Genomic DNA, 17,798 nt, shown 5'->3' on the forward strand with positions numbered 1-17,798 from the left:
TTGTTTATTTGCTACATAGAATCAATTTTTATTTGTTAGTGAATCATAGTAAAAAAATAACGTTACCTTTCAATTCTCAGGTACAGAGTGTACATGCTTCCAAAGAAGAAACCCTAAAACGCTTGGTTTGGGGATTTAGACTAGATGTTTGCTTTTGGCATCCTTCCCTTTCTGGGATACTTTATATCAGGGATCGGCAATCTTTGGCATGCGGCCCTTCAGGGAAAGGCGCTGGTGGACCGGGACGGTTTGTTTACCTGGCATGTCTGCAGGTTCAGCCAATCGCAGCTTCCACTAACCACAGTTCGCCGTCCCAGGCCAATGGGGCCTGTGGGAAGGGATGTGTTGGCCACTGCTTCCCGCAGCCCCCATTGGCCTGGAACAGCAAACTGCAGACGCTTCAGGTAAACAAACCATCCTGGCCTGCCAGCAGATTTCCCTGACAGGCAGCATGCCAAAGGTTGCCAATCCCTGCTTCATATACTGGTTGAAAAAATGGAAACTTCCATCTATAATGGAAGATCTATAACGGAAACTTACATCAATTTTTCACACCCCTGAGAGAAAGAGAGCTCTGTCATCCTAGCCCCCGGTGCACACAGTGCTAGGCTGATGGAAGAATTCTTCTGTCAACCTAGCTACTGCCTCTCGGGGAGATGGATTAACTACAACAATGGGAGATCCCCTCCTGTTGCTGTAGTGAGTGTCTACACTGAAGTGCTACAGCTGTGCTGCTGTAGCATTTTAAGTTAGATGTAGCCTTAGTAACTGCTCTGCTTAAAGCTCCATTTTGTTTTCCCTTCTATGCAGCTTCTTCCTTTTCCCCTTCTTTTCTCTCTGAGTGAACTGTAATTTATCATCTTTCCTCCTGTAAAGATCAAACGTTGAAGAAGAAGCACAAAATGAAGCACCAAGAAGGATAATAAATTACTCAAAAAGAAAACCCAGTCTAATGAAGAGGTGAAAAAGACTAAAGGAAAAAAAACTGGACGGAGTAAAACTTTGTGAAGCAAATTAATCAAGAAAACCAGGAAACTGAAAGCACTACTACACTTAATGTGGTAACAAATGCTACCCCAGGTTCCAATATAGAAAGACAAAGTTGAAATATCTCAGCAAAATCAGCTTAAGCCATAAGCAAGACTCATATTGCAAATCTTGTTAATGTGCCATGTTCACCAATCTGATATCATAATTCTGGTTCATTCAATAGCTTTGAGCAAGGCTGACCTTCAATTTTTCAAATAAGCTGGCAGTCTTTGTAATATGGATCTATCCTCCACCTGCCACCTTGGATCATCTCCAGTAAACAAACACATCCATTCTCTCTGGTAATGCTGTGAAACAGAGTGGTAGCTATAGTGTGGGGGCCTATTTAGAGACCAGTCCTGCTTTAGTGGGAAAAGGATTAGGCACTTTGAATTGCTGTGATATATACATTATATTATATGAAACAGTGCAAAAGCTAAGATGCTGATAATCATTTTGTCTGTCTGATCAGCATCCAAAAATAAAGTACTTTGTGTTAGACATACAAAATTCTACACCAAATAGCATTCAGGATTATGCATCCTACTGATATAGCTGCCTTTAATGAGAGTGACCTATGGTATAAGCTAGACTAACGGCCCAAAGGGGGGGAAATAGGATTCAACAACCAATTCTGGCAATGAGCTGAAGGCTATGTACAGACAACTGGAATTGCCCGTAGGTACAAGAAAATTAAATCAGTTGAAGTGTGCACAGATGTAGAGGCCTGCAAGATGCTTGTTATTGCTCTGGTACTCCAACAGTGGGAGCAATAATCAGCATGAAATGTTCAAAGAACTGATTATGTAACAAAAAAGAAAAAGAATAAAATAAAAACATATCAGGGGTAAATATCTAACTTAGCTGTACTTCAGAGACATGCAAATAGAATTATCACGCTTTATCAAAAATAAACACCTCTCATTTGCACATTTGTGCCTGACAGGCAAATTGAAATGGGGCCTTAAAATCTGTATCTACAGGAGTGCTACATTGTCTTGAAATTTGATGTGCCTCATGGGGGGGGGTATGAGGTTCAGTCACTGATCCAAATATGGGGCCTTTTGCCCAAGGCGTTCCTGAGATACAGCCACCCCCAAAACAGCTTTTCTTAAAGTTGACGTGTTTTGGCAACGTTTTTCTGCACACAGACAGAGATCAAACCAGGGCTGAGATCATCATCCAGTGTCTCAGACACCCAAGAGTCATCCCAACAGAGTGCACCTTGCCCACTAACCTTTTGGGGGAAATCCCATTACAACATTATTAGCCAAAGACTAATTAGCCAAAGACTTCAGTTCTCCTGTTTGGCGCATGCCAAACAGATTACACTGCGCATGTACAGAGAGTGTCACTCTAAGGGGGTTGGAAACTAGCTATGACTCACAGGGCCTGAATAGCTCAAGGGGCAATCTTACAGCTATTGAGCCTGAGCAACAATGAGGAACTGTGAATTAAATCCCAACTCTAGGCAGAAATCTGAAATAACAATAAAAAAGGAGACCTCTTGCTACAATCTGCCTCTGTCAAAGTTTTGTTTGTTTATGTATTTTGGTGAAATAGAATCTGAATACAGCAGAATAATCAGAAGGCAAGGAAAGTATTTTTTGAAAAGAAAATAAATATTACATATACAAATGCTCACTGGGAGGGGAAGTGATTGCGATGGAAGAGTAGGTGGCAATAAGGGAAGACGGGTGCAGCAAGGGAAAGGGCAGTTATGGGGAGTGGGATAAATGGGGATGGGTGGTAGGAGAAGGGCTGAGGGTGTCAGGTGATGGAAAGAGGTGGGGGGGATGTGGAATGGGAAGAGAGAGGTTGAACACTGAGAAGAAGGGAGTTAACTCTGTATATCCTGGTTTTCAGTTGATTTTTGCTGACCTTGATGTTCTTAAAGGGCACTAAGTATCATCTGTCAACCTTAATTCTGCATTAACAAAGTTTTTTTGCCATTTATAATCAACAATTGTAAAGATTCTCCTGTTGATGACATTCTTACCTATGAGGTTCTACATATCAGACATTCTCTCTCTCATCTATTGAGGCCTTGTCTATGCAAGAAAATTACATCAGATTAACTATTGGTGTGATTTTAAACTGCTTTAGTTTAACCAGTTCAAAAGATTGTGTGGACACTTTTAATTTGCTTTAACCCAGATTTATTTCAGTTTAATTTAAGTCAAATAGGAATTGGTTTAAGCTAAATGGCAACTAGGCTCTCAAACTGAAATAATGTCAGGCACTCAAACTGAAACTAGGCACTCAAACTCAAATAATGCATTGGTTTGATTAAATTTGTTTAAAATTATTTAAATTAAACCTATGCAACTTACTTATGGCCTGAGAGACAGCTGGCTGTGTTGGCACTAGATGGATAATGTGCAAAAAGCAGTGAAGACTTGTTTTTGTCACCAGTGTGCACTGATATAATACAGAATACACTTTGGGAGGGTATCTATTGAGTAAGAGGGTACCATTTCACATAATCATATGTTTCCTTGCATGGTCAGTCAGATGATCTCTTGACATTTTTCACTGGACTCGAAACATAAAATTACATAGTTTAAAATTAAAAGGACAAAGAGTGAGAACTCATTGCTTACTCATTTTTCAGTGAGGCAGAGCTCTTAACTAATGTCATACAATACCAGAAGAAGCAGAAGCATCAAGCTTCAGAGATACACCAACAAATTTAAAGTTGTCAGACCTACCTAATCATTGAATGTATAGTCATAAAGTCAGACCAGGTTCAGGAGTAATGTCACAAGATGACTGCATTCCTTTATTTTTAGTGCATATTAAGATGAAAAATGGTAGTGTCAGAAAATCTAACACTGTTCTTTCATCTCTCCTGTTTTCAGAAGCAATGACAACTTTTGCATAAAGAAAAGGAGAACTTGTGGCACCTTAGAGACTAACAAATTTATTAGAGCATAAGCTTTCGTGAGCTACAGCTCACTTCATCGGATGCATTTGGTGGAAAAAACAGAGGAGAGATTTATATACACATACACAGAGAACATGAAACAATGGGTTTATCATACACACTGTAAGGAAAGTAATCACTTAAGATAAGCCATCACCAGCAGCAGGGGGGGGGAAAGGAGGAAAACCTTTCATGGTGACAAGCAAGGTAGGCTAATTCCAGCAGTTAACAAGAATATCAGAGGAACAGTGGGGGGTGGGGTGGGAGGGAGAGAGAAATACCATGGGGAAATAGTTTTACTTTGTGTAATGACTCATCCATTCCCAGTCTCTATTCAAGCCTAAGTTAATTTATTAGCCTACCTTGCTTGTCATCATGAAAGGTTTTCCTCCTTTCCCCCCCCTGCTGCTGGTGATGGCTTATCTTAAGTGATCACTCTCCTTACAGTGTGTATGATAAACCCATTGTTTCATGTTCTCTGTGTGTGAAGTGAGCTGTAGCTCACGAAAGCTTATGCTCTAATAAATTTGTTAGTCTCTAAGGTGCCACAAGTACTCCTTTTCTTTTTGTGAATACAGACTAACACGGCTGCTACTCTGAAACTTTTGCATATTTAACCAAAATATTTTACTAGAAATAAATATAAAAGGAAGGTATTATTAAACTATAACAGTGATCCCCATTACAGTGTCATATTTCCTGTAGGGTAACACTGAATTTAGATACATAATTTGAGCTATTTAAGAAACAAAATGGAAATCATAGTTGCACATTGGTAATTCAGGGCCCAGTTTTTGTGCAAATCACTTCACATCTCTGTTTTCCCATCTGTAAAATGGGGATAATGATACTTACTGCATTTATAAAGTGCTTTGAGACCTACTGATGACCAGCACCAAATAAAAGCTAAGTATTACTATAATTATATATTTGCCCTTGAAAGACAGACTTTGATTTGGCTCTTTGTAATTCATTTGTGTTCACTTTTGTCAATATTTGGGAGCACCTCAGAATTTTAAAGAAATAACATCTCCTTCATTGCTATTGAGTGTCTATTATTTCTAGAATGTATATGATGGATTGTGCATGAGGCTCCTCCCCAACCCCGCAAGGATTTCCAGTTATAGATATCCAGCTGTATTACAGCAAACAAAAAATATTTTTAACAAAAACCATCTTTCCTACATCACCAAAAAGTAGAAACCTCATGCAGAGAGTATGTTTCACCAGGACTATTGATTAGCTTCTAAATAAAATTTGATGTATTGGTTTTGACCTAGAAAGATCTAAATGATTTAGGCCTGGACTATTATGGGGTAACATAATTTTGGCAATTAATTGATCTTTAACTATTCATGGTAAATAGGCCCAATGGCCTGTGATGGGATGTTAGATGGGGTGGGATCTGAGTTACTACAGAGAATTCATTCCTGGGTATCTGACTGGTGAATCTTGCCCACATGCTTAGGGTTCAGCTGATCGCCATATTTGGGGTCAGGAAGGAATTTTCCTCCAGGGCAGATTGGAAGAGACCCTGGGGGTTTTTCACCTACCTCTGCAGCATGGGGCACGGGTCACTTGCTGGAGGATTCTCTGCACCTTGAAGTCTTTAACCATGATTTGAGGACTTCAATAGCTCAGACATAGGTGAGAGGTTTATTGCAGGAGTGGGTGGGTGAGATTCTGTCGCCTGCATTGTGCAGGAGGTCAGACTAGATGATCATAATGGTCCCTTCTGACCTTAATGTCTCTGAATCTATCAGAGAAAACAACTCTCCTTCTCCAGGTTATACAGCTCCACCTGTAATCAATGCTGGATTCAAGTTAGTATTCCCTTAATACAACAGAAAGTTGGCTGATGGCAGGGAGTTCGCTATGGTGGAGGGGGAGGGGAATGGTCCCTGACTCTGGAATTCTCTTCTTTCATTGGTCCAAAAAAGCCTGGGTTTCTTCATTCTCAGTGCATACTACAAAGCTCATCTTTTTTTAAAAGGAACTAGAAGGGATGGGATGAGGATATTATAGTTGTTATCTTTGGGCCAGATTTGGCCACCCTTACTCACATTGAGTATACCTCACTGCACTAGTAGTGCTATTCATTCCAATTAACTATTCACAGAGTAAGGTACTACTTGGTGTGAGTAAGGGTGGTAGCAGCTGGTCCTTTGCGGAGTTCTTAATTACTAGAGTACAATTGAGTTTACAGTTGTATAGTGTTTTGAATGCCAACGATAATTTGCTTGGTGAAATTTATTTTGTTGGTAATTTTCATGTTTTGCACAAGTGCCTAGGGTCAAGAAAGGCAATTTTAAAACACAGATAAGTAAACCTGTGGACTTCCATATATTAAATAAAAATGAAAACTAAATAACCTGACAGTTTCCTATTCCAATACAGCAACCGTTTATGTACTTTGCGTACAAACAAATGAGAGTTCAGACTGAATCAGCATTTTAAAAGTTTCAAATTACCCATTTCATTTATTTTACAACAGCCAAATTTCTCAGAAAAGAGTGATTACTACTAAATAAGATCTTAGTTAATGCCTTAAGTCACTTACCTATCTGCTATGTTTAATGCTGGGTGTCAGATAGAGCTGCCCTCTCTAAACTACCCCCAGGGAATGTCTACAAACATTCCTACCACTGGGTCAGCTTAATTGGTGGTAGAAAAGGTGGGAGCTCTAGTATTGACAAAGCATCAGACAGGCATTTTTTTGCACCATGTCATCTAACCCTGGACAGAGCAGGTCTACAGGACAGAGTGAAATTAACATCAATGGCAAAACTTCCACAGACTTCAATGGAGCCAGGATTTCACCCATAGTACTTAAAAGCCCTGGCACCTTATTTATATTGTTGCTAGCACTAGAGGAGTGAAACCAATGGCAGCATTGGTGGGAATTTTTAGAGTAGATAAGGCCCATGAGGTGCTGAAAATAGCTGTCTCAGTGGAGTGGAGATCAACCAATTTAATGCCCGTTGTAATAAATATCACTAGACACCTCAGCCTGGTCAATATTAGTTGCTGACTCAGTGGATCCCACCCGTATCAGTGATACTATCATTTACAATGTTGGTATGAAGGAAAGCAGGCTGAGGCGCTGTGCTTGAAATCCAATGTCATACAGAGCAATGCCTTTAGTGACATTGAGACTGCATTTACACTGACACAAAACTGTGGAACTAGAGCAACCAAAAACAACTGAAAAATTATTATCTTTAATGGAATGTCCCATTTAATTTCACTGGTAAGAGTGCCTATGTGAAGAACATGGAAGATATCTGTATTATTTTTATGATTATTATGTCTTTCTCTGTCTATTTGTACAGTCTGCCATATGGCATCAGGAGATTTAATTCCTACAGCAGTTCTCGTATGTCCCCAGAAAAGGAGCACAATGATTTCAGATAACCAGCCATCTACCCACACCAATGACACAATGACTGGATTGTTCTCTGGGATGGTCTACCTCCACCCACTGGGATGTTCACCAGATAGATGGGCAACTAGGGGACAAAGAGAATAAAGGTGCCAGCCTGTGTCTTAAAAAGACACACTTCCTGAAGTTTAAAGAAGACAAGGGACTGAAAGGCAGTGTCCACAGAGAAACAGACAGTCCCCAAAGCAAAGGTACCGTGATAAGTTGGGCCTGGCTAAGCCTTAAAGGAAATGTTAAGCTTTCAATAAGACATACATATGCAAGGTTTTTGTTGTTTTAACCCTTTGCTCTGTGAATGCTATGTTTCTATGAATAAATAAATAATACTTCATTGTGAAGAAGCTGTTCTGAGTCACTGCATTTACCTACTGGTCGCAGCTTCCAAAAGAATGCCTCTTGCAGGTGCTAACCAAGTTGGACCTGCTGAGGAAACAGTTGTTAAACAAAAAGAAAAGGAGTACTTGTGGCACCTTAGAGACTAACAAATTTATTAGAGCATAAGCTGTAGCTCACGAAAGGGAGAAATACCATGGGGAAATAGTTTTACTTTGTGTAATGACTCATCCATTCCCAGTCTCTATTCAAGCCTAAATTAATTGTATCCAGTTTGCAAATTAATTCCAATTCAGCAGTCTCTCGTTGGAGTCTGTTTTTGAAGCTTTTTTGTTGAAGTATAGCCACTCTTAGATCTGTGATCGAGTGACCAGAGAGATTGAAGTGTTCTCCAACTGGTTTTTGAATGTTATAATTCTTGACGTCTGATTTGTGTCCATTCATTCTTTTACGTAGAGACTGTCCAGTTTGGCCAATGTACATGGCAGAGGGGCATTGCTGGCACATGATGGCATATATCACATTGGTAGATGCGCAGGTGAACGAGCCTCTGATAGTGTGGCTGATGTGATTATGCTTTTCTCCCTCCACCTCTATCATATGTCATATGCGTAAAGTACATGGAAGTTTAACAGGTTTCAGAGTAGCAGCGGTGTTAGTCTGTATTCGCAAAAAGAAAAGGAGTACTTGTGGCACCTTGTTAGTCTCTAAGGTGCATAATCTAAGTACTCCTTTTCTTTTTAAAAGTTTAACAGTAGCTGACAATTTTTAAATTCTCCAGGCAGACCATATTAATCACCACTTGTTAAGCAACTCTGTCCACATATCTATTCAGAGGACATCATCATAGGGCCCAATCACATCAGCCACACTATCAGAGTGGCTCATTCACCTGCGCATCTACCAATGTGATATATGCCATCATGTGCCAGCAATGCCCCTCTGCCATGGACATTGGTCAAACTGGACAGTCTCTACGTCAAAGAATAAATGGACACAAATTGGATGTCAAGAATTATAACATTCAAAAACCAGTCGGAGAACACTTCAATCTCTCCGGTCACTAGATTACAGACCTGAGGGTGGCTATCCTTCAACAAAAAAACTTCAAAAACAGACTCCAAGGATTTCAGAGTAGCAGCCGTGTTAGTCTGTATTCTCAAAAAGAAAAGGAGTACTTGTGGCACCTTAGAGACTAACAAATTTATTAGAGCATAAGCTTTCGTGAGCTACAGCTATGAAGTGAGCTGTAGCTCACGAAAGCTTATGCTCTAATAAATTTGTTAGTCTCTAAGGTGCCACAAGTACTCCTTTTCTTTTTGAGACTCCAAGGAGAGACTGCTGAATTGGAATTAATTTGCAAACTGGATACAATTAACTTAGGCTTGAATAGAGACTGGGAATGGATGAGTCATTACACAAAGTAAAACTATTTCCCCATGTTGTTTCTCCCCCACACTGTTCTTCAGATGTTCTTGTTAACTGCTGGAAATGGCCTACCTTTCTTGTCACCATGAAAGGTTTTCCTCCTTCCCCCCCTTCCCCCCCCCCCCGCTGCTGGTGATGGCTCATCTTAAAGTGATCACTCTCCTTACAGTGTGTATGATAAAACCCATTGTTTCATGTTCTCTGCATGTGTATATAAATCTCCCCACTGTATTTTCCACCAAATGCATCCGATGAAGTGAGCTGTAGCTCATGAAAGCTTATGCTCAAATAAATTTGTTAGTCTCTAAGGTGCCACAAATACTCCTTTTCTTTTTGCGAATACAGACTAACACGGCTGCTACTCTGAAACCATTCACTTGTGCTGGGAATTTTGTCTGAGTAAGAACTTCATGACTGGGCCCTTGAAAGCTATACATTTTAAATCACATTTTTAAAATGTAAAAACACATGTAAACAAACAACTTTTATTTGGCCCCAGTGCATGCGCAGCAATCAGAAAAAAATCAACTCAGATTTAAAAAGAGTGTTTTCGAAGGCTGTTTTTCTGTTGAAATACGTTCATTAAATATTTGAAGAAAGAGAGAAGGAAAAAAACTGCTAGTAAAAGCTTTGCTGCTGTGCCTCCATTATCTAAATGTCCCACTGGGATTGCAAACACTATGATGAAGGTTTTATTTACTGCTTATTTACATAAGCAGCACTACAATGAAATCGTTTCCAGACTGTCTTCCTTTGGCGAAGTTTCTGTATTTAGCATAGTAGGCCACAATCCTGCCAAAATTTACATACTTGAGTAATTTTATATAAGAGTAGTCCAACTGACTCCAGTGTGACTATTCAAATGTCTAAGGTTACTCATATGCAACACTAACAAATCCATTATTTGTATTATAGTATAGCATAGGGGTGAGATTAGGGGCTCATTGTGATAGGTGCTATAAAAACACTTAGTAAGAAACAATCACTGCCCTCCTGAGTTTACAGTCTGAACAGGGAAGACAGACGGTGCCTTGAAAGGCAAACAGAGAAAGACAATGGAAGTCACTTGCCCAAGGTCCCTTAGCAAGTCTGTGGCGAAGCCTAGACTAGAAGGCAGGTCTCCTGAATCCTAATTCTGTATCCTATCCATGGCAGGGTCTGCGATCTAGTTTGTACTAATACATACACTAAATAATAACTAAATATTCAGAGAAAAATGGGAAGTAAGCAGGAATGGGAAATTCTAGCTGGGTAAATTAGCCTTCACATTTGACCCAGAGTGTATAGGTCACAAACACACTGCATGATTAATTTGCAAATTGGATACAATTAACTTAGGCTTGAATAGAGACTGGGAATGGATGAGTCATTACACAAAGTAAAACTATTTCCCCATGCTATTTCTCCCCCCCACCCCACCCCCCACTGTTCCTCTGATATTCTTGTTAACTGCTGGAATTAGCCTACCTTGCTTGTCACCATGAAAGGTTTTCCTCCTTTCCCCACCCTGCTGCTAGTGATGGCTTATCTTAAGTGATCACTCTCCTTACAGTTTTCAGAGTAGCAGCCCTGTTAGTCTGTATTCGCGAAAAGAAAAGGAGTACTTGTGGTACCTTAGAAACTAACAAATTTATTAGAGCTCTAATACATTTGTTAGTCTCTAAGGTGCCACAAGTACTCCTTTTCTTTCTCCTTACAGTGTGTATGATAAACCCATTGTTTCATGTTCTCTGTGTGTATGTATATAAATCTCTCCTCTGTTTTTCCACCAAATGCATCCGATGAAGTGAGCTGTAGCTCACGAAAGCTTATGCTCTAATAAATTTGTTAGTTTCTAAGGTGCCACAAGTACTCCTTTTCTTTTTGCGAATATAGACTAACACGGCTGCTACTCTGAAAACTGCATGAATATAGTTTATAGGAGAAAAATCCCACTCAGTGCTTCATAATCTAACATATTCATTTTAGGGAATACATATTCTGTGGCAATTGCTTATAAATTGAACTACTGTACTTGTGCAAAAATGCACACATCATGATTTTACAAGATATGCGGCAACATGTATCTGCACAGCAGAGGATTGATCTTTTAATCTGTCTTTCACTATTCAACACTGCAAAATCTTTACAGATTATTTTGCTTTCAGAAATATTTTGTACATGTAATATTTTTAATCTAGCCTCTTTATATCCTAATCTTAATACCTGTAAGCAGGGTCTGAACGAATGCTTCTCTGACAGCTAGCTGGCAGGGGGGAAGAGAGCCTGGTTGTGTTTATGTAAATACAGTGTGCTCCTGTTTTACTTAGATTTGCTAGATATTCAGCTGATGGAGCAACGGTTTGCTCATTTTAATCAATTTGGCTGGTGTTGAGTCACAAATTATGTTAGTACTGAATGCGGGGGTAGTGAAATATGGTTACCAACGATTGTAATTATTGTGGGAATACAGAAAAGAAAGACTGTGCTTAACCTGTGCCAAAGGAGAGAGTCACTTTCAGTTTAAAGAACCTTGGTAAAGCAAGGGCTCAAATGTCCGACCTCTGGGAAAGTAAGAAGAGTAGGGGCAGAAATGCCAGGCAGAAATGCTGCGCCACCGAAGTCATGGCGGGCCAGACAGAAATGTTAGACGGGTCAGATCCAGCCTGCAGGCTGTATTTAGCCTACCCCTGCCCTAGGCCCTGAAGATGGAAAAGATCTTAGGCTTGTCATATGTCCACTGTAAAAATTGCTACTAGGCACCAAAAATAGCATTTTTTAAATGGAGGCTGATTCTTACAAATTCCTTTGTATACAGAATTCTCCATGGCATTGTGTTATGCCCAAATTAGTATTTGACAACTATAGATACAACTTCCAATTGTCATTGTACATAGCTCTGGCATTTCTTATATTTGATATCAAATGTCAGAGAGGGAATAGAAATAGAGAACACAAATATTCTGTTTGTCAGAGTTGCTGAACAACCACCCTTACTGTTAATTTATTGGCATTTTCATCTGTTCAAAGCCACAAGTTAGGAGGAATGCAAGCCAAATTCCACGATATACATAGACAACAAACCATACACACATGCAAAAATCAACCAAAACTAAATGAAAATACTTCTAAAATGTAAGTGATATGACATGAGAGTTATTCTGTTTGATGCTGTATGTTCTAACTTAAAATGTGAAAGTTCATAAATCAAATTAGTTCCTAGTGTAGCTGCACCGAAGTTAGTGGGGTAACATCAGTGAAGAAATTCACTCTATGGAATCTGAGATGATAGAAAACAATAAAGATTTATATACAAAGAGCTTGATTCTCCTTTCCTTTACACAAGTTCAATGCTGGTGTAACTAAATTGACTTCAGTACAGGTAAGTGAAAAGTGAACAAGGTCCATGAGATGCACTGTCTGAAGCTGGTGGGCTAAAATTTTTTTTGGAACTCTACAAGCAAATAAGACTGCAAGGGTTTCTTTGTATGACTATTGTTAGGCTGAAAGATTCAAAGACAATCACAGACATCATTAAATCCAACAGTGTGCCACACTTTCAGGCTCAACAGAAGGAACAATCAATCTCCTTTATATAGTAAGAACAGCTGAGGGCTAAGGGGTGAATGCCCAAGGCACTAGGCCATGTGGAAGGTCAGAGCTAAGCTGTGTGCACTGAGGGATTTCGCTGGTTGCAAATGCAGGGCCTAAGATATCACTTGTAGGCTGAGTACACTAGAGGCAGAAAAAGCCTGGAGAAGGATTTGCGAGTGTGACCCTGAAAGGAAGCAGAGAAACAGGGCTTATAGGGTACAGAACTCACTGGAGTGGCAGATTTGTGGATTCTGAGCAATGAAACTGCTGGCTGTTGCTTGTTTCTACTGTGTTCAGGAAAACAAGAAACAAACTTACAGCAAGGATATACCAATTCTGGATTTCCGATTTCTCATTCTAATGGAAGCTACCCTGCAAGGCCCTGGATTTTGGCTAGCTGCTCAGGCAAAAGGAGGAACAGTATTTTCTTACTGGAGTTTGAACCATGAGCAGCAAGTGCATCCAAAAGCAGGGCCAACCATAACAGTATTCTGTGGCATCCATTGAAGAGCCAGCATGTAAGAGGGCCTATTCCCTATCCATCTCTACCCTCTATTGGGTGAACTGCTCCTGAGAGAAGCATCAGTAGCCTCAATCTGCTCCCACAAGCACAGAGGGTACCATTCTGATTAGCTCTTAAATGGGCCATATCCTCCCCAACACTGCATAGTTGAGCATGGGCCAGTCACTTCCAGTTCACTACTATTATATGCCTTTGTAAGTCCCCCATCACTGTAGTATCTGGGTGTCACTGTTTGTTCTGTATCTGCCACCCTTATATGCATTGTGAAGTCTGTGTTCTACCTGCTTGCACATCATTGAATGTACTTTTTATTGTCTATATCTAAATGATTCTGGGATTTGGGTTTTCTGTAATTGTGGGGGCATTGTTCTCTATGTTTCCTCTATCCAAACATTTTGTGGAATGTGTGTTTGCATCCTTTGTATTCACATATCTACCTTAGCTTTGTGACTGTATTTAGTGCTTCTGGATTACCCAAATAATTTCTAAGTTTCCTTATCAAAACTCATACTTGGTTCCATACCTAAACCAATTATTTTCTGGTTGTTGCTTCAGTGGTCACCTGTGAAAAGTTAGCAATACTTAACACAGAGCAGTAAGCTGAGGAAAATCCCCTCCACCTGCCTCCCAACACAAACGTTTTCCATATACGGAGAATATGAGATAAGCATGAGAACTGTTGAAACGTTCTGACTTTTTAATGGATAACCTCTGCATAACCAAACACCACCAATGAAAAATAATAACCCAGAATCAACTTCTGCAGTCTTTATTGAAGCAAAGTTTATTTATTTACCTCTAAGCTACTGAAGTAAGAAAGAGTTTGCTTCAAGTAAGGACTAGAGAATTTGGCCCCTAGACAGCAATCCATTTTTCCTCAGGGACAATTTGACCGCAAAATATACTGTATATTACTTTAGGCATTTTAGTGTTCCACGTAGCAGTCATGAATTTTTACATTTCTCAGGGAGCCAAGCAGACCTCCATGCCAGTGCTATATGATTCATTTTGTTTCCTCTTGTTACAATTATTTCTGTCTCTTGGGCCATCATTTTGCCAATTTCTTTGTCACTTTCACAGAAATACTATAAAATTTCAGTTCATCCAAAACACTGCTGCCAAAATCATCTTCCTCGCTTGCATGACAGTTTTTAATCCCTAACTTATACAAAGTTATTTGGTGGAACTTGTCAATAGAGAGAAGAATAAATTAGGTTTCACTGTCACTACTTATTCACTTAGCACTTATTTTGAATGTTTAAATGTGTCAGGTTTACAGGTCAACTCCCCGGATCCCTCTTACAATAATAAATTGTGAGTTTTTAAATGCAGCCACTCTATACGCTTTTCCCTCCATCATTTTGAAGAAAGCAGATCCACAAGTAAAGGGAAAACATAAAAAGCAACACTGTTTTCATAGTGTTTAACACTAATACAGGGCTACATATAAATATTCAAATCTAGAAAATGAAAACTGAACCCAAATTGAAAGAACAACAAGAAGAGATATTACTATAAGAGCCAGAATTTAAGTAAATACAGGAATATCAAACTAAAAATGTATTAACTATTAATGATAACGATTCCCATAATTGAAATCATAGACCAGAAATTCCAATCCATTCCGCTCTTTAGTCTCTCAGAAGATCAGCCTGGGATTTTCCCTCAGAAAAAAGTATGGAAAGTATATCCAGTAAGTTTCTCTGGCACTGTTAAGTGGCTATACAACATTATCTAGCAAATAGCAATTGCAGCATACTGTTTTAATCATGTCACTTCTTCCATAAAACATTAATCCATCAAACAAAGAAATTTGTATAATTTCATTTCAAAAGTTAAAAAAGGAATACCATTTGGTCTTTCTATTTCAATCGTATGACGGTAGGGCCCAGCTCCTTCGTCAATTTTTTGTGTCACTAAGCACAAGATTCCTATCCACATAGTTATTTTTTTTAACTAGGATCCTGGTTCTCAATTAGATACTATTATTGTAAAGGACTAAACAGATATTCTTCATCCATTATAACAGAGTCAGCCAGAGAAGAACATCTCATACGAGATTCTACATGCAGAGAACAAAAAGTAGGTATTTATTCCTAGAAACTAGCCCAGTAAAGCCACAAAGTTTTACACAGCATCGAAGTGTACAAGTGCTACAAGAAGTGCATCTTCTGATACTTTTGTACAGTAGAACAGAATTCTTAGATGAACTCTCTCAGCATATACACTGTAAATTGCAAATTGAGTAGAAAGCTCTTATTTAGAGATGGGCCAGAGATTCAAAGTTTGGATAGAACTTGGTTTCCCAAAACTCAGGTATATTTCAATCCAGAGTTTTGGTTTGAGTCCACTGATCCTTTTTATTAAAACATCCATTTCCCTTTGCTAACAGCTACTGCTATATGAGGTACTGTGCATGACGTTAACTGTACAGACCTGGGAGAATCCTCTATTTACTTGTAAGTTAGTTAAACAAGTATTAAATTAGTCTGGAACCTAACAAAAATAATATTTACTATTTAAATATTGAACATCATGTTTTTCTTCTGACTTGCATTCACTTAAAGAGCATGTTTCTCTTAAATCACATTAGATGCTGCGAACTGCACGGACTCCCACGGAAGCCCAGGAGAATTCCACTGTGAATCAAGAGCACTATTGAGGCAATCAAGTCATGTCTCATCAATCACACAATTGACGGGCGCTATTCAAAGTACTCTTTGCTTTCTTGCCCCCCAGAAAATATGTAAAATTAGTACTCCCAAAAGTTGTGGAGAAATATGTTTGAGAAAAATGAAATTCCTATTACTCTCCATTGTCAGACATGTAAGAACTTGCAACTGGAAAGCTTGGAGTTTATAAATGAAATGACAGGTAACTATGCTGATTTCTCTTAACCTTCAGCCCTGATTCTACAATCAGATCCACGGAGGCAGGGCCCTGACAATTACATGGGGCTCCACATGGCCATGATGGTCCCTCTCAGCAGGATCAGAAATTTAAGAGGTTTTTGATGCAAGGATTTTTGGGTTTGAAATATCCTTAAGGACTCAGCTCATGTCTATTTCTATCTATTCCTATTTTTGAGTTGAGGAGGAGGAGATTAGTTGTCATTTGCTTAACTGTTTTTACATTCTGCTTTTGAGGAAACAAAGCAGTTTTTAAAAAATGTACCAAGTACAGTTTTAAGCTACTGTCTTTCAGGTTTTGCCACTTAATCAAATCTAATCACATCAAAACTGAAAATGCTGAAGTCCAGTGTATTTCTTTAATTAAATCCCTGATTTTTCATACAATTTTTCCAAAGGAGGGTACTTACTGGTTCAAGACAGGCGTGTATGCGGTTTTATCCTCATCAATGATGGTAACCATCAGAGTAATGAGCTGGGCCCAAAAATCCAAATTCTTAGTGGTTGGTCCCTGTTCTTCCCGAGGAACTTCCTGCTTCTTACCCTGTTAACAAGATTTAACAAAATGCAGGGAAAATATCTAAATTGTGCCGTTTCAATTATTCATCATTGCTAGTGAGAGAGAGAGAGAGAGATGACATATAGTACTTTGCTCCCAATTCAGGAAAGAACACCAACATGTTTCACTTTAAGTATGTGCCCAAATACCAGGAATTTAAACACATTCTTAATTCCTTTGTTGAATAGGAATGGGTTAAAATGCATTTAGTGTTTTACTGAATCACAGCATATATGGAAATACTCACGTACAGAGTAAGTTGTTATATCAGATTACTTGAAGCAGCAATGTGGAACATTTCTTGTTTTAAGATTCTGAATTTTTTGCAATAAAACAGATTCATATAAAATAAAATTAAAAAACCAGAAATCTATATATCTTTTTGAAAATGAAATAATCCTTTTTCTTGAATAACAAATCTGGCAAATAATAATGTCCCTCTATATTTCCCCTCATCATAATCTTTTATATTTTGACCACTACTGTCTAGCTGGAAGTATCTATCAGGATTTTATTGCTGAAATAACTTTTACAGAGCATGCTGTCCTTTTTGCCTCACTCAGTTACACTTTCAGAAAAAAACTTCATCTCTGTAGTCTGGATTTAGCAAATTTTAATCTAATCTCCCAAATAATGAAACATCTCAGCTCTTGGCTTTTCAGACACCGACCTGTATAACAGAGAGGTCACACTTACACCAAAGTCAATAAAAATAAATGTGTTGCACAGAACCAAGTCACAGAAAGTTGCAAAGCTATGAGAAAGATAAAGAGCTGGTGCATGAAGTAATGCCTGTACTTTGAAAACCTCCACTCTCTGTGATGGCACAGTACCTTTCAAATTAACCCCTAAGTGAGAGACAATAATTCTGAGCAGGTTCAATGGTCATATTTTAAAGAGCTACTTGTAACTGCCCTGCCTGTATAACCACAGGTGGTGGTAGGGTTAGCGCCCTTCATTTGCTGGTGTGTGCATATGATATGTGTGTGTGCGCATGTGTGAGTGCATGTATATTGCTTGGCTTCCTTGCTTTTTACCTCTCTCTGTGTTCTGTGTCTGGGTGTTCTGTATCCCCT

General features: G+C 39.0%; 1 protein-coding gene across 2 annotated transcripts in view; it reads right to left on the reverse strand.

Annotated features, from left to right (window-relative positions):
• UNC13C (unc-13 homolog C) overlaps nucleotides 1-17,798 on the reverse strand; it is a 476,401-nt gene that overhangs the window by 142,526 nt on the left and 316,077 nt on the right. For both annotated transcript variants that reach the window (XM_043493368.1, XM_043493369.1), the window contains one exon: nucleotides 16,574-16,707. In XM_043493368.1, the coding sequence (XP_043349303.1) occupies nucleotides 16,574-16,707 (134 nt within the window). The remainder of the gene's footprint in view (nucleotides 1-16,573; nucleotides 16,708-17,798) is intronic.

This window comes from Dermochelys coriacea, chromosome 10 (assembly GCF_009764565.3).
Source record: "Dermochelys coriacea isolate rDerCor1 chromosome 10, rDerCor1.pri.v4, whole genome shotgun sequence".
Classification (NCBI taxonomy): Eukaryota; Metazoa; Chordata; order Testudines; family Dermochelyidae; genus Dermochelys; species Dermochelys coriacea.